Source organism: Protomyctophum bolini (genome assembly GCF_963924005.1).
Source record: "Protomyctophum bolini genome assembly, chromosome: 9".
Lineage (NCBI taxonomy): Eukaryota > Metazoa > Chordata > Actinopteri > Myctophiformes > Myctophidae > Protomyctophum > Protomyctophum bolini.
Window position 1 is genome coordinate 30,155,752 of NC_137870.1, and position 22,680 is coordinate 30,178,431.

The 22,680-nt window shown below is 39.2% G+C and overlaps 1 protein-coding gene across 2 annotated transcripts; it reads left to right on the forward strand.

Moving 5' to 3' along the window:
- Positions 1–705: 705 nt before the first annotated feature.
- On the forward strand, positions 706–17,212 carry postnb (periostin, osteoblast specific factor b). 2 transcript variants are annotated; one of them, XM_080772493.1, is made up of 22 exons: positions 706–866; positions 1,208–1,306; positions 4,128–4,192; positions 4,671–4,828; positions 4,911–5,075; positions 5,207–5,353; positions 5,598–5,739; positions 6,865–7,077; positions 7,315–7,449; positions 9,245–9,393; positions 9,724–9,860; positions 11,014–11,144; positions 12,406–12,536; positions 12,843–12,945; positions 13,238–13,305; positions 13,748–13,793; positions 13,932–13,961; positions 14,678–14,833; positions 15,308–15,370; positions 15,788–15,874; positions 16,032–16,073; positions 16,166–17,212. In XM_080772493.1, the coding sequence occupies exons 1-22, from the start codon at positions 748–750 to the stop codon at positions 16,210–16,212; spliced, it is 2,433 nt and encodes an 810-aa protein (XP_080628619.1). In that variant the 5' UTR covers positions 706–747; the 3' UTR covers positions 16,213–17,212. The 2 variants fall into 2 exon arrangements, with proteins under 2 accessions (XP_080628619.1, XP_080628620.1); XM_080772494.1 differs by lacking the exon at positions 16,032–16,073.
- The last annotated feature ends 5,468 nt before the right edge of the window (positions 17,213–22,680 follow it).

Genomic DNA, 22,680 nt, shown 5'->3' on the forward strand with positions numbered 1-22,680 from the left:
ACACTGCCACTAGGTGGGGTGCACTGCATTCTAGCCAGAATGTTGGCATTTGATCAAAAAATGATGATATTCCTTTATTCTATGGCCAAATAATTGAAATTATTACCAAAGACAAACTAGAACAGGGTTCTGCAGTTACAAATATTCCATCTGCTCTGTATTTATCCATCATGAATCTGAAATGTCTCTGTTGTTAAAATGATTTACGGTTAATTGTCTAAAGTTTTCACAAAGGCATCAGAATTGCAAATCTTCAAACTAAATGCATTTAATCTGCCACAAACCTCTCCCCCTGCCCCTCCCTCTCTCTCTCTCTCTCTCTCTCAATCTCTCTCTCTCTCGCATGCACGCATGCATGCACGCACGCAGGCCCGCACGCACACACACAATGTAATTGCTCATACTGTAAATCACAAGAGAAAATTAATACCAATTAGGATTTGTGAAATTAAAATACATACATAGTAGGCCTATTGTATGTCGTATAATGTCCCAATCAAAATAGAAATTAAAATGAAAACTAATACCTAATTAGCATACGTTTGTAATTATATTAGTAACATTAGTACAGTATAAGAGTGCTCAACTATTTGGAGAGAAATACAGCATGTTGAAGGGTCTCTGTACATGTGGTCCAGTCATGAGTGTGAAATGTTGCCATCCTCCTTGTTTGGAGGGGTGGTACTGTATATAAACTCCCAGTCTGAGATCCTGCTCCCATAACTCTGGGTTTGGAGGAAAGCAAGGATGAAGCTCCTTTTTGTTGGTGCTTTTGCACTCTTTGTGCTTTCTGCCTTTGATAAGGCCGACTCCTCAGCTTACGACAAAATAGTGACGCACAGTCGCATCAGGGCAAGAAAAGAGGGGTAAGTGTTAAGGCTTTATAATTTATACTTTGTCTTATAAGTTTGTCTTTATACCGTGTTGGCATGTTTTGCTTTTTAATTCAATTCAGTTATGTCTGTGCATGATTCTATGCCTCAAGTTGCAATAGAAAATTGTACTTGCTGGGCTTGATGATTTATATTATGTATTAATATTATTTATAACACATGTATTCCGTATAAACCTACTGTTAATATGTTACTATGTGGCCTAATTTACTGGAATCATTTAGATTTCTGAAAATATCCAGCACTAAAATATGAACGTATTATTTTTTTTACCTGCAAGAAAGTGCTTCATGTCTGCATTCTGTGTTCATCAGACCTAATGTCTGCGCTCTCCAGCAAGTCATGGGGTCCAAGAAAAAGTACTTCAGCACTTGCCGTAATTGGTACCAAGGGGCCATCTGTGGAAAAAAAGCGTAAGTACTTTATGGTTCCAACAGGATAAATGCTTTCCCATATTAAAGCAGAGGTTCTCAAACACTTTCATGTCAAGGACCCCTGAATTGATATGATTCAGCCCACGGCAGCCAGGTCGCCATGGAAAACTTTGCCACATTATGTTTCTGCAATGCACAAAAAAGTGTTGGAACTGGACATTTTCTAATCATCAGTTGATGTGCCTATATCTGGATCATGTTGACTCAGTCCTATACATTTCTTTATTCGAAGTACATAATAACTAAGTAACCCTAAACCTAACCCGTGGCCGCAACGTGTCAGTGGTTTGCAGAAACATACAGTGGTAATGTTTCTTCTCTGGTGATTGGGTTGCGCACAAATAAGAGTGAAACTTATGATCTGAATAAAATAGCCATTCTTCTTTACATTCTCTCAATTGGGCTATAACTTCTAGCCTATAGAATCCCTCAAGGACCGTTGGTGTTCTCCTAACTTTGAGAACCACTATATTAAATGATGACAAAGACTGACAGCTATCTTCCCAGCAAATCCACATTTCCATACAGTGTCTAGTTCTGGTAAATGCTTCATTTTTTTTACAAGGTCTGGAAACTTGGATGGCTCCAAATTAGATACAGAATCTGGTATTTTACTTTTAATAAAGCTACAGCTTATATATTACATTAAAAACACATTCATACTGTGATAGGACTATCAAAACAATCCTATCACTGCCATATACAATAAGTATTAAGTTCTGGTCGTTGTTGGATACCAATGTGGTGAACCACTGATTCCAGGATTGCAAATTGTCAATCATATTCATGAATGGAAAAGTGATTTAATCTCAGACACACTGAAATACAGAAATATCTGTCTAATCTGTCTCTTATTGTTCCAGCCGTCTCAGCGCTTTTATGTTTTAACTTGGATTCAACCAATGCCCACACTTCCCACACACAGATTACTATTGCACTTGAGCCCATGCTTTGCACTCTCAGAAATTAAGAAGTCCATGATAAGTAAAAGCTGTTCTCTAGACCTAGCGATTATAATGGGGGGAAAAAATTAAATGAGAAAATAAGAATGGAATGTATTTCAATAGAAATCCTCATTCATGGCACAATGAAATAAACCAAAAGATTGGACTCGGAGCCAGATCAATACATTGGTGCATAGTAAACTGTCTTGTGGGACATTTTATGGCATGACATAATTGGATTACATGTGCATGCATGGGAATGTTGTTCCACAGTTTTGTACTGGATGCATCCGACAGCTCAGTTCATTAGCAACAGGTTTTATTGGGATAAGCACGTGTTTGGCTACGTTAGAGTGATCCACAGTTGGAAAAAAAAACCCATGTACTATAAAGATGCTGACCAGTCATAAGTTTCCATAGCCAGAGGGAGTCTGGGTTTCCTCTGTGTGGGAGAGCAATGTTGAGGGGGTTTTGCTGACTCTGAGTGATCTCATCCCAGTCTACCCCCAACTCCATTCAACTGTGGTTCAAAGACACAGAGTGGCAGTGAGCCATGACCTTAGGATCCTTTGCTCAGATTACAAGTCTTGATCTGTTTCCATCTATGCTGTCTGGCCCTTTTGAGATGTGAGCTGTAAATGACAGCTGCAGTCTAATCATTGCACCTTTATCGTTCTCAAAGGGACAAGGCTGAAGCCTTTTTTTATTACTCCAGACCATACTCTGTCATAAATACTGTATGATATAGTAAATATATCATATAGTAAATATAGATGTTATAGTAAATATGAATCACGATGTTCCTGTAGATTAGATTTCATGTGAATTTCAGATGAAATTTAGTTTAACATTATTGTGTACGACTCTCCAGCGTGTATGCTAATTGTGTATTCATCTTGTTGGGTTTTTTTCTCCTTTTCCTTAACTTTGCATTAACATGGTATTCTCTGCACTATTTCAAGTCCAACGAATACCACCGGAAAATTGTTTCTATTGAGTTGAGACAGTTATAGTTCTAACATGCTCAGACATGCTGACCCAAGAGATACAGTTGTTTTTATATCTATAGCAGCTGTGAGTTGGATCTTTCCATCTTCCTTGCAAGCCATGTCTGATTTATGGCAACTGTGTCCAGTCCTGTCTCTCACATGCCTGTCCAACTAGAAAAACATCTCTCTCTCCTGCTTTCTCTCTTGCATCAAATTGTCTTACTATTCATTATATCTACAGTACAATTATAGTAAATTATACAATACGTATGAAGTCTCACTCATAGATGACTAGCATGCTAAAGTTGTTTTACTGTTCATTCAAAGGTAACGCTGTTCCTGTTCAACAGGAAAATTCCAACTGGATATGACTGTCTGTTTCCACATAGACCATCAAATGGTTTATGACGGCAGTTGAAAAGTTCCATATTCTAACCAAAATTTCCGATACTGATGATTACACTGCACCATTTCAAAACCAAAAAGTTATGTCTCTGAGGTTAACCAAACCAGGAGCCCCGGGCCCAACTAAATGTTTACCATCAAAGACAACTCATTGGTAGTATAAACCCTCTACTGTAATGGTAGCATAACCCAAGGGGCACCCTTTCCACTGGGATCTAGCCCAAGCCATCAGACCACATGCTTCGGCAATGAAAGACATAATGAGGAACATGTGGAAACCGAAAACGTGGGATCGAAACAGTCAAGTCAGCAGTAAATTTTGATTTGGCTTAAAAAATGGTAGCCAGAGAAAATATTTATCGCACAGCTGCTGTACATGTAAGCTGCTTGTATGCTTGTAAACAATTTATAATATGAGAAGATTGGATCTCCTTTGTCATGATGTTTGTGGTTTTGTTACAGGACTGTGCTTTATGAGTGCTGTCCAGGTTACATGAAGTTGGACGGCATGCGTGGCTGCCCTGCAGGTAAAGTGTGTAATGTGTTCACACGATCTGGTAAAGGTTAAACAAGGACATAAACTTCAGCCGAAGAGCAGCCACTTGTAATAATTGAAATTAGACTAAACTCCCATGCGACTATAGACACGATCTGTATATTGCTTACACCAGGGGTTCTCAACCTGTGGGTTGAGACCCCCGGGGGATCCCGAATTTGATAAAAAAAAGTTTTTTTGAATGCCTGCATAAACCTTCCGTAATGATTATATCTGGTTTCAGAATTTATTTAAGATGTCTATTATTAAGGATATTGTAGCGGTCTATTTGTATTGGTGGTGGAGAGGGGGGGCAGGGCGGTGGTCATGAGACATGGCCAAAGCATTGTCGGGGGTCACCAGCCAAAAACGTTGAGAACCCCTGGCTTACACATAAAGATTATTCCTGTTTGCCCGTTGTAGTAATAAAAGGTGACGGCAATAATTCTTATGGTAAACTTCCTCCTCAGTGGCGCCTATTGACAATGTTTATGGTACCTTGGGACCGGTGAAGGCTACCTCGACCCAGAATTATGCAGACATCTCCAAGCTGAGGCCCGAGATTGAGGGCCATGGGTCATACACTTTCTTTGCCCCCAGCAATGACGCCTGGGAGCTTTTAGATGAAGTAAGCCAAAGTCTAAAAGAAATGTGTACCAGCTCAGGGTCAGAACAAATCATATTGACTTATATATTCTCTGGTCTTATAGGAGGTGAGGTCTGCATTGGTCAGCAATGTGAACATTGAGCTGTACAACGCTCTGCATTATCACATGTCTAACAAACGATACTTGACCAAAGACCTGAAGAATGGCATGAATATCAATTCACTGTACAACGACCTAGGCCTCTTCATCAACCACTACTCCAATGGGGTGAGTATTTGAACGTGACAGAATATGTGTGTGGTAATCTTAACGTCAGAGTTCAATTTGACTGTATATAGGCACACCTTTTCTATACTGTAACAGTGAATTTCAGCAGAACATGGTGTGTGTGTGCGCAGGTTGTGACTGTGAACTGTGCCAGGATCATTCATGGTAACCAGGTGGCCACCAATGGGGTGGTGCATGTCATCGACCGTGTCATCAGTGCTGCCGGAAACACCATCCAGGATGTCATTGAGGTTGACGATGACCTGTCCACTCTGTTGGTGAGTGGGATTCTGTCCTGTTATTTTGATACATTTTCTATCCGACAGGCCAGGAGGCGGATATCATGTTTTTGGCCTGTTAGCGTGTATGTGCAACATGTGTGCATGTGTCCATCTGTCCGTCCGTGTGCATCTTCAAATATTTGTGGGCATGGCCTATTTCTTACAAAAAAGGCATAAAGTTGTGTAACGTTTCACCATATGTTATAGAACCACTGATTTACAGTATGACATCTCCCTCTAGGATGTGGCTACTGCCTCTGGCTTGCTTGACAACCTGGGTCAACCAGGGCAGTACACCTTGTTCGCCCCCACCAATGAAGCCTTTGAGAAGCTGGGAACGGGCGTACTGGAAAGACTTATGTCTGACAAGGACGTTCTCCAAGGTAAACCATGGGCTAGTCTCTGAGAATCACCCCTCTGGAATGCTTGTTACTCATTCAGGATGAAGCTCCTCACTAGAACAGTTTAAACAGTAGAGGCTATAGAGAATTTAGATTCCTGGACGAAACTACAGTATGCCCAAACTAGGACCGCAGTCATGTTTAATGAGATAACGTGACAGAAAAACAAACTAAATCATTCCTTGTTGGCACATATTCAGGTCCTATTAACCGGTTTTTTTTTCTTCACGTTTCAGATTATCCAATTCAAAGCAGATGAATTATGAACTATCACAGATTACATGTTATGGATTTGGCATACCAAAACCGAGTCAAAGCATAGCATAATGATATAGCATATGAACAAATGGAAAGTCAGACAAAGCAGACAAAATATTGCCCCATTTATGTGATGACAAATATTTTATCTCGTTTACTAGAATTTTTTTAAGGTAGTGTGTGTACTGTAGGTCACAAAATAAGATAATATTTGCAAGTTGGTGCACACACATACAGAAAATAAATGTAAAAAGCATCTGAACATGATTTTATTGTGTGACATCGAGAAGCAGGAAACAGCTGCATTATTCGCCACGCCAGACAGAATGGCAGCAGTAAAAGCCTAAGATTTTTATTAGCCCCAAGATTGCCCTATACGATAAGATCAAACCGGTTCACAAGAAAGCTGTGAGTCTTCTTACATGAGGGCCCAAGGGATCCAAAGGGCCTTCAGGTGGTTGGCAGTGAAACCTATACCAACAACCTTTCACTGACTAACAATCACAAACCTAATAGTAAATTAGTAATAATAATAATAATAATAATAATAACAATGATTTACAGTACAACGATCATTCATTTACAAGCTCTGAAAACAAGAACATAAAGTTATTAAAATGGAAGTAAAAATAATTGGGGAGTTGCCCCGAACACATAAAAGAATGAATAAAACCATCAATGAAACAACACTGGAGTAAAGAATTATTACAGAAAATGGCCAATACATAATTCTTCCACATTTCACCCATTACAGTCAAAGCCAACCTCTCTTTCTACAGTGTATGGTCCAAATTCCCGCAAAGGCTAAAGACGAGATCGCATGTATATCTTTCTTTCCTTTTTCCATAGCTTTGCTGAACTTCCACCTCCTGAACTCAGTCCAGTGCTCCGAGGCCATCATGGCTGGCACCTCCTATGAGACCGTGGAGGGGAACAACATTGAGATTGGATGCGATGGAGACAGCCTCACCGTCAACGGCATCAAGATGGTGTTGAAGAAGGACATCGTCACCACCAATGGCGTCATCCACCTAATTGATCAAGTGCTCATGCCTGACTCAGGTTAGGATTGCGTATTCCTTTCCCGGACTGTATGGGTGTTTAGCTAATGGATACTGCATGTACAGTATTTGTTGGGCATATACAGGAATTGTGCTGTTTTACTGTATGTCTTGGGAAAAACTAATTACAAAAGTAAATAAAATATAAATAAAATATATAATATAAATCATGGAAAGAAATCATGTGGAATGGAACAATCTGATATTAATAGTTTCTGGGTTTCCTGTGCCTTCAAAGCTAAACAGGTGATGGAGCTGATCGGCAGTGGCCAGTCCACCTTCGGTGACATGGTGTCAGAGTTGGGCCTGGCTGGGGATATGCAGGCAGATGCAGAGTATACTTTGCTGGCTGCCATAAACTCTGTCTTCACGGGTGAGTCAGACAGCCATATCTGTCTAATGTGAGAATATATACAGTGCATGCAATACAGCTTTTCTGACTTGGAAGAGTGAATACAGCCATACCCACTCCCCGAGGGAACATGCCTATACTGTACCCTCCAAAAGAAGTGAGTCAATAACTCTCAACACATGCAATTAATTGAAGGGGAATACATTCATCATCAGTGGCATACATTTCAACAGAGCGTGAGGAACGCCAAGAGCAGTTAAAATGTACTGCTTAAAGCCTCCCTATCCTAAAACAAGATTTGTGGGCTGCTGAACATGTTCCATGTACAGTCAGATTGCTATTGCTTAAAAGCAGTAAAGTCTGCCCTGGAGGTCTGTTCTCTGCCTGTCAATGCTGTTTTTGTAAGCTTCCCAAAAGATGACAAAATAAGGTACGAGTCATTTGAATCCAACAGAAAGAGGAACTGGATCATGCAATATCCGTTTCTAATATGATTAGTAATATTAGCAGTTGCACCATTATGAACAGTATCCTATTATTATTATCATGATGCGACGAGCGTCCAAACTAACTATGGAACTATGGAATCGTGCAGTTCCCGTCAGTCTGTGTGTTGGTTGGTTGGTCAGGGTGAGAGAGCACGTGACACTATGTGACATCATTAGGGATGGAGCGCGTGAGATCATCAGGGATGGCGCACGTGACATCATCAGGGATGGAGAATCCCGGTGTGATCAATATTAAGCCCATATATGGAGATCCCTGACGTCATCAATATTAGCCAGCAACTCTACATCTGACCTCAAACCACAAACCCTTAGATCTCCATATGTGGAGCTGACCTGTTCTGACATTCCATGTTGACCCATCCATCCTTCCTCCTCGATGTCTCCCTTTTGACTGATACCTGTCCATTTAAACTCTAGATGGGTCTGCCTCAAAATTATTTGTTCAGCCGTGCCCGGCAGCCGAACAGCCCGAAACTTAAGATCTTACCCCCCATGCCAAAGCACCAGCACTCGCCCAGCAGTCTGCTGTCACCCAGGCGGATGCGTGCACATGCTTCTTGCCCTCAGCCGTCTTACTGGTTATTACTTGCGCAAGCAGAGTGCGCAAGTAATAGTTTCGCCAGGGACTCGTATGCACCGTCCCAGCCAACCCGCCACTTTGGATGCGTATGCACCGTCCCAGCAAATTGTGCCTGATTTGCTGGGACCAGATTACATGGTGTGTACCAGTATATGTATAACTACTAACTAGCTCTCAATGATGACGTAAGAAATATGTGGATTAAAGGACCCAATGCCAGAGTGTAATTGGTTTTCGATGGTGACGTAATGACGATATGTTTTAGTGTTGGGAGGATTAAAGGTAATGCTCCTGTGTATACATGTATGTAATCTGGCACCACTGCCGTATCAGGCACAATTTGCTGGGACGGTGCATACGCATCAAAAGTGGCGGGTTGGCTGGGACGGTGCGTACGGCGCAAAGTAACCACAGTGTACCGCTAATCAACTTACAAATTACATATACATAGTGTGAGTGTGTAGAGTGTAATTGGTTTTCGATGGTGACGTAATGACGATATGTTTTAAAGCTTTGTTCTTTCATAAAGCTTTATTCTAGACAGAGACTTGTATCAGGCACAAGTAGTCATTACTGAGATTTGACAGTTTGTAGCGGTCGAAAGTACTTGCGCGCTCTGCTTGCGCACTAGTTGGCCATTTATGGCCTACTAGTGTGCAACAAGCAAGTATGCACTCGACAGAGTGCAGTTCTAGTTATTATTATTATTGTTGTTGTCTTTTTTCAGATGAAGTAATGTCCATGGATCAGAGGGAACTTAAGCTCATCATGGAGAACCACATCTTGAAGAATAAGATTGTTCTGGGCGAATTGTACAATGGCCAGCGTCTGGAGACCCTTGGGGGAAAGTTCCTGAGGGTCTTCATCTACCGCACTGTAAGCTCTCTTCATTTCTCTGAAGTTCTAGCCAAATATAACTTCAGTTCACCACTAAAACAAAGCACACAAACATCCCTTTCAGATAGCTATACATAAAGTGGGCAGTTGATGCAGTGTGGCACCTCATTTTACAGCAATCAAATGAAAATACACATTATGTTCAGGTCACAAAAGTTCAATTAAGTTAATAGTTAGTTAATTAATAGTTAATCTTAGTTAATTCAGCTTGAAGAAAATGTGCCTTTTCTTCAGAAATTATGAAAGTTTTTAACGTGCTGAAGGGATAATGTTTACTCACTTTCCTGGACCTCTGAATTGTTTCTGCAGGCCGTATGCATTGAGAATTCATGTCTGATAAGAGGCAGCAAAGAGGGCAGCAATGGAGCCCTTCACCTCATGAAGATGTTCATGAAACCGGCAGAGAAAAGTATGTACCAGATTCTGACGGAACACGGTGGCTTCAAGTAAGTATGGTGAGGTGGCGATAAAAGTGTACAATTAAAATATAGCATTATGCTCAAAGAATACCAAACGACTCGCCCCTTTACCAACTCGCCCGTGATTTTTTTTAATGTAGTTAATTTAGTATTTCCCTCCCTCTCTGAAATCTGAAATGATCTTGTATACAAATTTATTTTATTGTATAGTAGTCGATCTCTATAAGAACAACATGACACAGAGACGGTGACTGCTTAATTAAGTTAATTTAGGACCTTCTAGCAGTTAATTTTGTTTTATAAAACACATTTCTTCCATGTAGCCCATGTTTTGTAATGGCATCATCATGCTATTATGCCCTTGGATATACAGAGTGAACTTAACAATGATAAATTAATATGATAATACCTTTTATATAATCACCAACATGAATTATGTTTGTTATTTACAGATAGGTAGAGTAGTGGGGCGAGATGGAAAAGGGGCGACCGTACCTGTTACAAACCATATCAGCCCTACAAAGCCAAAGTGCAGTACCACTACCTACTAGAAAATAATAACCTATGAATGGATTTAAGTGTTTCAACTGGTCAGCCAAATGAGATATCGGCATATAAGTGATATATTACTCTAATTGTATATCTGTTCTTGAGGTGATTGTTTAAATCATGAAGGCTAATTTCACCTTTGGGATACACAAATAAGTTGGTGTGTCCAAAAACTTATTTACTGCACTTTGTATTTCTAGGGCAGATCTTCTTCTTTTCCTTTCGGCTTTTCCCTTCAGGGGTCGCCACAGCGAATCATCTGCCTCCATCTCACCATGTCCTCTGCCTCCTCTTCTCTCACACATGTCCTCTTTCACTACATCCATAAATCTTCTCTTTGGTCTTCCTCTAGGCAGCGATATACTCACTATCCCTCCTTTGTACTGTACGTGTCCAAACCATCTCAGTCTGGCCTCTCTGGCTTTATTTCCAAAACATCTGACATGCACTGTCCCTCTGATGTACTTTACTCGTTCCTGATCCTATCCAACCTTGTTACTCCCAGAGAGAACATAATACACACTAGCCTTGCTAATAAGCCATGGAATAGCAAAGTTCTGGCTATGCACAGCCCTTTGGTTTCTGTGACAGCCAACTGAGCCAAGGAGCTGTTTTCTTCTCTGTGCCATAGGATCTTTTTGTCCCTGATGGAAGCTGCTGGGTTGACTGACCTGCTGAAACAGGATGGAGAGTTTACCCTGTTTGCTCCCAGTGATAAAGCTTTCGCTGGTGTGAGGGAGAGAGATTTGGACTTATTGAGAGGTTCGTTTTTCAGGGACTCTTTCCAGTTCTTTGTTGATTTGGTATGGTGTTTTTTTTCTTGGGAGGGGGGGGGGGGTGTTACGGCGTGGCTCATTCTGCGGGAGTCTAGCCGTCTATTAGACCACTGTTTCCCCATACCAGTAACATAATAGTTTTTTCATGGGTCGCCTTCGCAAGTGAATATCCCTTTGTTTCCTACATATTGTTCGTTGTTTATTATTTATTTCAAACATTCCCCCAAAATGCAAAGATTAAGTTAAAAATCATCATTAAGGGTGTAACGATACATTTTAACAGCGATACGATAGCGATAGGGTTGGTCTGTCTGTCTGGATGTAAAATAAAAATCACACCTGTCACCTGTGTGAAGTGAGGGGCGCTCTTATCATTGTACATCATCATTGCGTAAAATAGACACTATGCCTATTTCGTCAGACACTATGATGACGTAAAATTCTCCATTCATTGTCAATGAGAATTTAATGTTTGTGTAGGACAAGGTTTGTGAACATGCACTAAAAGCTGGATATAGGAGGGACAAGCACCCCTCAAAACATTGCTGGACCAATACCAATCAGCGTGTACATAGTGTAGACCATATACGTACCTCCATTATTTTGTTGTGTTGTTGAGGGGCACTAGCCCCTCCTATGCTCAGCTTTGTGTGTCTGTGTGTACCCCATAGCGATGATTTGATTAGCTGAACAGAGTACGTATTGAGGATAAAAAGTGAGGAAAGAAATATGAGGACGCCAATTGTGATTGGCTGGAATGACAGAAAAGTGAGGACGGCAATTGCGATTGGCCGGAATGTGATGATGTATGATGATAAGAATGCCCCTCACATTCATATTTTTATTGTGTGTCTGTGTGTACCCCATAGTGATTATTTAATTGGCTTTAATGTGTATACCTCATGGCTTATTGGCTGAGCACGGAATGTGATGTATGATGATAAGACAAGAGCACCCCTCACTTCACACAAGTGTGATTTTTTGGGGTAAATATTTAATTATATGATGAAGTCAATGGGGCTCTGACCTGGCTGAAGTCTTGCCCAAATTTGGAATACGTCATAGATATGTCATAGAGTTGAGTGACAGACTTCTGACGTCATAGATGACTGGACCAAAATTAAGTCTGAGATCCACATTGGGGTCATTCCCATGTGATTCTAGAGATCCTGCTTTGCTTTATAATTTACTTTATGGTTGGCGTTTATGTCATGATTTGTGAATTTGTTTACAATTGCATTTTTCAGCTGACACCAATGCCCTTAGAACCATCTTGCTGTATCACTTCAGCAATGGCATCTTCATTGGTGGAGGTATAGAGACAGGAGTTACAAACCTTCTCAAGTCTCTCCAAGGCAGTAACCTCAGATTGTTGTTTGTAAGTTTGAAGCGAAGTTTTTACAAATATCAGCATTTTCTTTTGTAATATCTGTGATTGTTACAATTAAGAATACGTACTTAAAATTATATATAAGAATAATAACGAGATGAAATGTATTGGCAATAACTGTAAATGAGTTGGGGTTACCTGTTGGTGTAGCCACTTAGTGCACTGACCATATGTTCTTTTCAGGATGTTGAGGGTATAATTCTGTTTCCTGTCATGTCTTGCAGTTCTAATGCATGTATAATCAAGCAATTTCCCCATTTTCTTGTCCATAACTGTTTTAATTATCTCCCTCAGGCAAACAGCAGCCTGCTGGTGAATTCTGTCCAAGTCCCCGACTCTGATATCATGGCCACAAATGGAGTAGTACACTACGTCGACAGTCTTTTGTATCCCGGAGGTATGATTTTCACTTGCCATCTTCCATTGTAAACCTGTCGAGCATGCTTTGGGAGCTGTTTAATTACTGGCTGAAAGGGTGGTTATGTTATGTGGTTGCGTGCCGGTGTCTCACACTGAAAATGTATGACATTTTTTTGTTTTGTTTTTACCATTTTCAGTGCAATACATGGCAGGCAACAAACCAGACATTAGGTTATGTTTATTAAATGATCCCCATTAGAGACACATGAATGAGCCTCTAGTCTTGCTGGGGTCCTAAGTGTGGTTTAACGCCCTGTGCTTTAATCTAGATATCCCTGTTGGAAGCCAGGATCTTCTTACGCTATTCAAGAAGCTCATCACGTACATCCAGATCAAGGTAATATTTCACAAAATGCATTAATGTTAAAGTGGTTGCTGGTAATAGACAGTTTGACATGTGATCATTTTCATATAGATCTATCACTGGACTGTAAAGATAAAAGTTCCGGTGATTACATTTGCAATACAAGAAAACATTTATTTATTTATTTGAAATAACATTTGAGGTAACTACTGTGCTACTGAACTACTGAACTGCTATAGCCTACCTAGTACCTACTGTAACTACATTGGTTTGCCTTAGTGCTGGTTGAGGAGTCCATTGAAATACAGTATGGTACAAACACTTCTTACTTTAGTTGCTCACATTGTATTTGGGCAGTTGTCCACCAATATTTATGTGTATAATTATGCTTTCTAGACATACAATAACATTTTGTAGAATTGTGAACTAAGCTCCAGAGAATCCTGCCATAATTAATTATTTGTTTTATTTACAGTACATTTCAGGATTCAGATATCAGGAAATCCCCCTTACATTTTTGAGTAAGCAACAACATACTATATTTATAGAGATGCTATTTTATTTATGTATTTTTGCACATATACAGTGGTCTTGTGTTTAGCTGGGCATGCAGTACATACTCTAATAGCCATTAACTGTTCTATATCTCTCGTTATTAGAAAGGACCGTCACTCGTGTCATCCAGGAAGGTACAGTAATGATGATTAATGAACATCATCATCACGTGATTCATCATCAATTAGTTTCTTCAAATAATGTGTGCGTGAGAGGGGTGAAAGTTTGGCACAAAACAAATAGGCAGAAAACACAAAGTTCCCTTTGTGTTGAAAAGGGCATTAATCACTTACTGTATGGTGCAGATGAAATGCCTTCATGTTATTTACATATAACACATGCAGGCTTGTGCATACAAACCATAGACTTACAAACACATGAGGCTCACAATATACAGCTGAAGTACACACAAAAATAATCAACAACAACAACAATCTCATAAGAGTCCTTCCATTCAGGAAGAAATGAATGGGAGGATATATATCAAAGGTTCTGGCAACCTATCAGCACATTCTGGGAGAAGCTCCAAGCTGTAAAAGAAAGATATCTTTCAAAGATATAAGATGTAAATGATCTGATCCTAAATTACATTGTTGTCTTTGAAAGGTGTAAATATAAATTTGATTATGATACTCGTCATCTTTGAAAGGTGTAGGTAAAAATTATTTGATTATGAATCACGTAATTTGTCTTGGAAAGTTGTAGATATTGATTTGATTTATTATGAGTCACATTGTTGTGTCATGACGTCATGTACTGTATGTTCAAAGCCAGTGAAATGTCCACATGTCATTTTACTGGCATACAATGAATACATTCACTACATCCATCATCTTCTTTCTCCTTGTAGTTCCTGACACTAAAAAAGTAACTAGGGTTATCCAGTCGCAACCCACCTTCACCAAGGTTACCAGGGTTATTGAGGGAGCACCAATTGTCACCAAAGTCACCAGGGTCATTGAGGGTGATCCAGTCTACACATCGGTCAGCAGGGTTGTCTCAGGAGGTAAATAAAGTTAGCTTGAACTTTGAATGATTGATGGATTGATGGATGGATTGATTGATTGATTGATGGATTGATTGATTGATGGATTGATGGATTGATTGATTGAAAATTGTATTAACAGTTTGCAGAATGGGTGCAGTTCAACGAAAGTACAGGTCAATACAAAGTCTGCAAAGTGGATAAAACCAGAAAAAGCACTAAGACGACTTACTGTATTTACATAAGGGTCCTCCATTTTCAATCCATAGAACATTTAAAGACATACACAAACATACACTTCTATGCAAAAATAAATAAATAAATAATCATACGTACACAGTTAGAATTTGGGGGGGACGGGGGGGACTTTAGCTGTTTTACAGGGGCCAGTTTTGAATTGCAGCCACCTGTAAGTGCTGTTTGAAAGCACTTATACAATTTTAGAGTTATAGAATTTGAGAGTAATGCTATGTAATGTAATGCTGTCTTCACCAGGCCCTCAATATTCTGTTGGCAGTGGCACTTCCAGTTCCAGTTCTTCCCACATAGATATGGAAGGTTAGTAAACATAACCATTGCTGTTATTATTATTGTTATTGTTATTATTTTTTATTTTTGTAGAGATATTTTACTTTCAAAGAATGTTTGGGTCATTTCACCATCTACTCTACTGCTTTTGTGAACACTCCGGATTCACTATATTTTTGCTGGAGTTTGACGTTACAATGGGTAACTTTGTATAGGAAGGGGGTGCCTTCCTATACAAACCCATTGTAACGTCAAACTCCATTTTAACCATGATAGATTTATCGAAAACACCCGTCCTTGGTTCTGGTGACTGATATTGTCCTTTTAACACTTGAGGAGACTGTGTTGTGTTTGTTTCAATTACTTTTTTCAACCCAATGACCTAAAACATCTTTGAAAGTGAAATATCCCTTTAAACAATAAATAATGATTACATCTCTCCATAAGGAATTAACCTTTCCCATATCGAGGGGGACTCCGACTCTGGGATGTATGGACATGAGGACTCTGACAAACTTACCAAACTCATCCAAGGTGATAATCTTCATGTTGCATGCACGTCTTGTTGATTGGACAAAAACGAGTCATGGTATGACACATGATACATGTGTATCATGTATCATGTGTCATATATGACACATGATACATGTGTCATATCAGACATATGATACATATGTCTGTTTGCCTATAGGGGGTAATCCTAATCCAAGAAGGGTGCCTCTCCGAAGACCAGGTAAAAAACATCCAGCCATTATCAAACCTCAGGAATTGTTAATGTCAACGGAAATTACGGTATTGTTTTAACTATTCTGTTTATGACTATAGCTGGTGTCCGGAGGAGAACAAGAATGACTGACAAAAGAGAGCAGTGAACAGGGAGCCAGAAGACAAGGATAGACTCTACACAACCCAGATGTTCACAGTGATCATACAAATTGAAATTTGTTTTTCAAATATGAAAGAATAAGTTTAAGTGACATACGTACATCATCAGTTTTCATACATAATTCAATGGTGCTTTTCAATATATACATAATAATATTATGTATGTACGATTGTACGTAATATGTCTGTGTCAAATTATGAGGGGGCGATGATGATGGAAGAGAATATTAGTAACTGTCAGTACCTGTAAATAGTGTTCCACTGAGGGATTTTGCAAGACATTAAAGACAAAAGCAAGTCAGGGTAGAAATGAAATATTTCAAAACCAAGCTGTTTTTTATTCTAAGCCATTATTTTGCCTTTGCTAGAGGTGAATGTTGATGCAAGGTGGTTTTTACAAGCTGTTTTGGAATATTTTATACTTTTTGTAAGAATGATAAGGATTTTGTGTTGCACACACTGCAAAAAGGTCACTGTTTTTTATAACTTCATTAATTTCTTTGTGTTAGATGTTAATTTCAACATTTTAATCTTAAATGTTTGTATTTTGTCTGGTTTTTGTTTTGTTTTGTTAACACAGTCTTTTCATAGTTCTACACTTAGTTCAAATGCAATTGGATTCACTTCTTTGCATTTCCAAAATATTTTCCAATAAGGTTTTTATTATTTGATAATAAAAAGGCCAACATGAGAGGAACCTTTAAGGGACATACTGTAGTTTAGGAGTCATTTCCAGTTGAACACAATTCAGCAGTAATTCAGTTATGTGAAACGTGTATTATGATTCTTCAAGACAGTCAATATGCAGAGCAGTTGGTGTCTTTAATTGAGTTTAATGTATACGATGTTGCAAAATCCTTTACCGAGCAAGGGAGAGTTTAGGTCAAAGAGTTTGAAAGAAAGAAAATAAATGTCAGTCATTGTGTTATTAACATTAATACAAAATGTCTGTGTTTCACACTTTTAAATAAAAGCTCTGAAAAACAATTAGTCGGTCAGTGTAATCTTTCACTTTTTTTAAAAGTGCCGGTCAATATTTCATCAGGTCTCTTTCTACATAGACATTGACAGTTATGTCAGTTTTGAAGTAGAAATTATGTTAAATCTAAAACAAATGTTTTCATCTGTTGTAATGGTCTGAAAGGACTTCACATTCTTTGAACATGAAGCACCTCTAAATGATGGTCAATGAAGCCTTGATAATAGTGCTGAGAATATTTAGCTCATAGTAAGAGTTAGAGACTCAAAAAGCGTTCTACTACTTTTGTAGTTCACTGTTATGTGAAACGAGCAAGAGACAATATAGTTCATGCTGTATTTCCCTCATGTTGTGAATGCAGATCTTAGTGCATGAACAGTAATGTTAAAATGATGGTACGTCGTACAACAGTGTCGCATACCAAAAATAGCCGATTTAGGCTAGGATGAAGTATACATTGGACATAAGCGTACATTTGTAAATTGTCAGCATACTGTCTACTCTAAGGAGTCGAAATGCTGGTCAGGGAGATTTACTGAGTTGGCATGTGTAGACATTGGAAGGTTCTAACTGGGGACTGGCTTCAACCACTTACTGATGGAGCCCATGTGTAGAACAGCGCATTGCAAAGTTTATGACCTTTTGGATGGGTTAAATTGGGTGAATGTATCTGTGATGAAATATGCCTGCAATGTAAGAAACAATATAACGCAAGACCAATTATTATACATTTGGTTGTAAATCTATTTTAGAAATCGTTGATATTTTTCCAGAATATTAGTTAGGAGGGCTGCAAAAAACCCGACTTCCTTACCTAAATTAGATTAAGATCAAGTGATCATCACTCACTTCATCATTTTAATCTAGCCTGTGCTTCAGTTGTAATGCAAATGTGTGTTTTTCCATATGTGGAAATGGTCTGTTTATAAAATCAGTAGCTTGTGGAAACTCTTGTAAGTGAACAGAAAAGGAACTGTGAGGCAAATACATTTTCAAGAACAAAATACATGAAAAAAATGGCATGCGTGATTCTATTAAAACCTAATAACATGCTATAACAAAAGCAGAATTGTATTTGCACCTTATTGCATTTGCTTCACTACCAAACATCTGTTATTTCAACTATCACAAAGGTAGGTTACAAAGCACATTTACACTAACTAAAAGGCTTATTGTTATTAAATGGTGCCTTTGAGTTCATTCTATGCAAATATTTCAAAAGCTTGTGAGGGCTTCACTAGCTGGCAACTCAGCATGAAGGGGTTTCTTTGCATGTCACTGCAAAGAACATCTGCTTTGTGAAATTTGGCATTTTACCAATGAAAATAAATCTAAATAATGTGTATCACTTTTGTATCTACTTTCTATACTACACAAAACTATTCAGATTATTCGTGGAGTGAATAGAGACATATAGCAGGGGGAAAGGAGAATTGAAGTGGTCAAATGCATATAGAGTTGCAATGGCAAAACGTGAATCTGACCAAGTTTATTGTAGTTGATAATTTCTGCTTATATCTGAACTCTCTCTGCCGGTGAATTGATCATTTAAAGGTATAATGTTTAATGTTAACAGAAAACTTGATGTCCTCGGATTATATTGCTTGTGGTCAAATGCAACACCTCTTGACTCTCAATAACCATTTGTCTCCATAACAATGGGAACTGTGTACTAATTATTCTATGATAAGACATTATTTTGAATAATAACATTCTGTCTTATGTATCTATGTACATTATCAAGCTAATCTAGTAATGACACACCTCATGTACAATGTAAACATCATATAAACATTGAAGAAAATAGAAATAAAGAATATCCTTCATGCTGCAAATTTCCTGTGCTAGGAATGGGTTTATCATCACTTACAACTGACTGCAGCTTCACCTTGTGGGCATGTGCTCGCTCACACGCACGCACGCACGCACGCACGCACGCACGCACGCACGCACGCACGCACGCACGCACACACGTACACACACACACACACACACACACACACACACACACACACACACACACACACACACACACACACACACACACACACACACACACACACACACACACACACACACACACACAGCTGTATGTGATGGGTTCAGGTTCAGTCAAGGTCATGCTGTGTTTCTCACTTCATTGCTTGTGTTTGAGATAGGCTTGGGATCAAAAATGCGGGGTGACTGAGGTCACAGGAATCTGCCTTTAGGGCTCGGCTCAGGTTGAGACAATTGATTTAATCGATCTGGTTTAATTTTACTTCAGGTCTTCACTCTTCAGTCAGGCTTAATTAAATCAAGCTACACATGTCTTGTGTTTACGTCTATGTTATTATGGAGCACTACGGCATAGGAATTTCACAATGAGTGTACATCCAAAGTGACAATAAACTTTCTGAACTCTGAACTCTCTGAGGATTTCAAGTCTTACCAGTCAAACATAATTAGTTTCTACGTCCTCATAAAATAAGTTTTCCTGCTATTCATTTGAATCATTTCAGCCGTTCCCTCACCAATGTGACCTAGTGTCACATTCTGTCTCTCCCTCAGTCTGTGACTCCACATTGGCCGCTCCCATATCCCATTCCAGCACACCCAGTTAACCCAGTTCCATTTACACACCTGTCTTCAACTACCTCATCAGCCCAGCAGTGAACAGTTCTCCAATCAACCTGCTCACTATAAAACTGGACTCAGTACAAACACTCATTGTCAATTCATAACCTGGTGTCATTGTTGTCCTGCTACCTGTTCCTGTTTTGACTATTATGTCATTCTTGATTGCCTGGTTCCTACCTGCATATTCAGTGTAAGATTCTGCCTTTCTTTATTATCTACTTATCTACTACTTGTTTGTTGTGACTTTGCATTTGGGTTAAACTCTCTGTCTGCATCCTTGACACCTAGGAAGCCTAACAGATCTCAGATGTGATAGCTTTAAAGCTGTAAAGCTTTCTGGTGTGAATGTCACCTTAGTTTTAAAAAAATGATCAGGCCTGGGCCGTGACTCAGCGGTCCAGGCACCTTGGCCAGTAGTCCGAGCCTGGCAGTGTGCCGCAGGTTCGACTCCCGATCCCGACGGCCTTTACTGCATGTCAGTCACTCGCCAATCTCTCTCCCCATTTCCTGTCAGCCTAATGTCTGTCCCAAGAAAATGTGTTTTGAGAGATTACTTTAAAACATAAGTGTCGGTTGTCAATAGAGCAGCAGACTCGTCAAAGTCTGCCAAGGTAATGGTCATTTTATACCCAATGGTTGGGTATAAAAGCCATCGGCTGGTATTTCTGTTACATTCAATAGACTGACAAAGCAGCAGACAATCTTAGATTGTGGTCACGACCAGAGATTATTTAAGTAAAATAAACTGTTCCTAGAAATCTAACCATAATGGGAATAACGGCAGTGCTTCTGCTAGGAAACACGGGTGGCAATATTTACAACTCTCTTTTTTTGTGCAAAAACACATTTTGTTAGAGGATCCATGGTTATGTTCTTTGTTTTAGTTTTCCTTCGACTATCGGCAATGACAATCAATTAGTAATTTATGAGGAAAGATGAGATCACCAACATTGCATTCACAACACATTTTTGTTAATGACTTGGCTTGGCAATTTCCTATGTATGATAGATTTATTTATTTTCCGGGCTGGCATTCTCAGACCCCATTATACTTTATAAAAATGCCTCATTGCTACTTTCATGCACGTGTGGTCTAAAAAGGCTTAGAGAAGAGGAATCAGGGCTGCCTGGTGGCTCAGCTATGTTAGAGCACTGACCACATGCTCCTTGTGAGTCGTGAGGACCCAAGTTTGAATCCAACTCCCTGTCTTGCATGTTTCCTTTAAATTGGTCTGTGAAATTGTGGATTATCCATCCAGCTGGTGATGGATATGAATGCATAAAGTCAAGCCTTTCTGGTTTGCGTGCTATATTATCAGCACAGTTGCATCTTAGTTGCATAACTTGCATCTAAGTCATTTACCTATTCGCACATACTTTGAACTGAAATAGGTATATGTTAACATTATGGATACCATGAATAATAATAATAATGTAGGCCTACTCCTTATATTGTTGGCTATTTGGATAGTCTCTATCTCAACTCTCCCACAGCCTACAAGAATGGGACTCAAGGATGAGCTCAATGTCTGTAGCTTAATTAGTCCCACATGAACGATATTGGCAAATTGGAGGGACTCATTGGCGCAAGAAATAGTTAGTATTCATGTTTTACAGATGACACCAGGGGTTGCCTCACTATCTTCGAAGCAGCTGTGTAAATGTAATTAGGTAGCTGCACGTTTACCCACCCAGCATGCTCCTGGTTCAAAACTCACTGTTGGATGAGGTTCTACAGCGGTGTCATGTAATACCTCAGCAAAACAAAAACAGGAATCCAGTGAGTAGTATTAACCACTTAAGCTAAGCTCTATCTCACTTTGTCATACAATGGTGTCTTGGGGAAGAAATACAAGCTCACTTCACGTGGCATTGTGAGCTTGTAGAACAGCTATTGTTTTATATGAACAATGTGAATATAGTGAACACAGTCCCACTGAAGACACAGATATGGTCAGCTGTGTCTTTATTCAGTTGTGTATTAGTTATATGGTCCATAACTAATTATATTCAGAGGGAGGCTTACACAGATCAACAATTGGCAGATCAACTTCTTACCAAAGCTGCACATCATATTATGGCCTACTTTCAATATGTAGTACCGGCTTAGAATTAGACATACTGTTAATAATGCAGTTAATGTAAACAAAATAAAATGTGCGATCTATTGAATGGCATGATTAACCATTATTTAAAACTAGCAGGTAATTATGTAAAATGATAATGAAATTGTTTTGACTTAATCTGAGGCTTGCACTGTTTTGCATAGGCCTGTATTCCTAAAACTGAGTCTACCGACCGACTGTATGGGCAACAGTTAATTCATCATGACAACTTCAGTTGAGAAGGACTACAAAAGAAGAATTTGAGGGGTTTTCACATCTGATAAGGATTTATAGAATTGTAACTTGAATGTTCCGTTCCTCTGGCACGTGTCATAGGCTACAGAGAAACAGATCCATGAGTTGCACAACCTATCATGGTCCGACGCATTGCCAGGAACAATGGCCAGATCGAGCAACACAAATTGAACCCAATAAATAACCCTCTCATCAGGCGATTAATGTCTGATTAAAAGGAGGTCTTTACCCTGTTGCTACGTGGCTTAAAATTTGGGTCAGATTCTTAATTTCCTCCTCAAATCTCACGTGATGTTTAAGATGTATTGTTATAACTAATGTTTTCAGTGAATGCTTATTCTATACACGTGACACGTCTGCCATTACAAATATCATCAAAATAATCTTGTATCCGAATGTTGACATGGGATCTGATATTGAAACACACGGTAGCTCATACAGTAATATACCAAACACATGTGGGATTAAAGTTGTGTCACAAGGAAAAACATATTTTT

Coding starts and splice junctions, on each gene's coding strand:
- postnb (XM_080772493.1), top strand. CDS start 748: ATGAAGCTCCTTTTTGTTGGTGCTTTTGCACTCTTTGTGCTTTCTGCC. Junction 4,193..4,670: donor CATGCGTGGCTGCCCTGCAG/GTAAAGTGTGTA, acceptor CTTCCTCCTCAG/TGGCGCCTATTGACAATGTT. Junction 7,078..7,314: donor AGTGCTCATGCCTGACTCAG/GTTAGGATTGCG, acceptor GTGCCTTCAAAG/CTAAACAGGTGATGGAGCTG.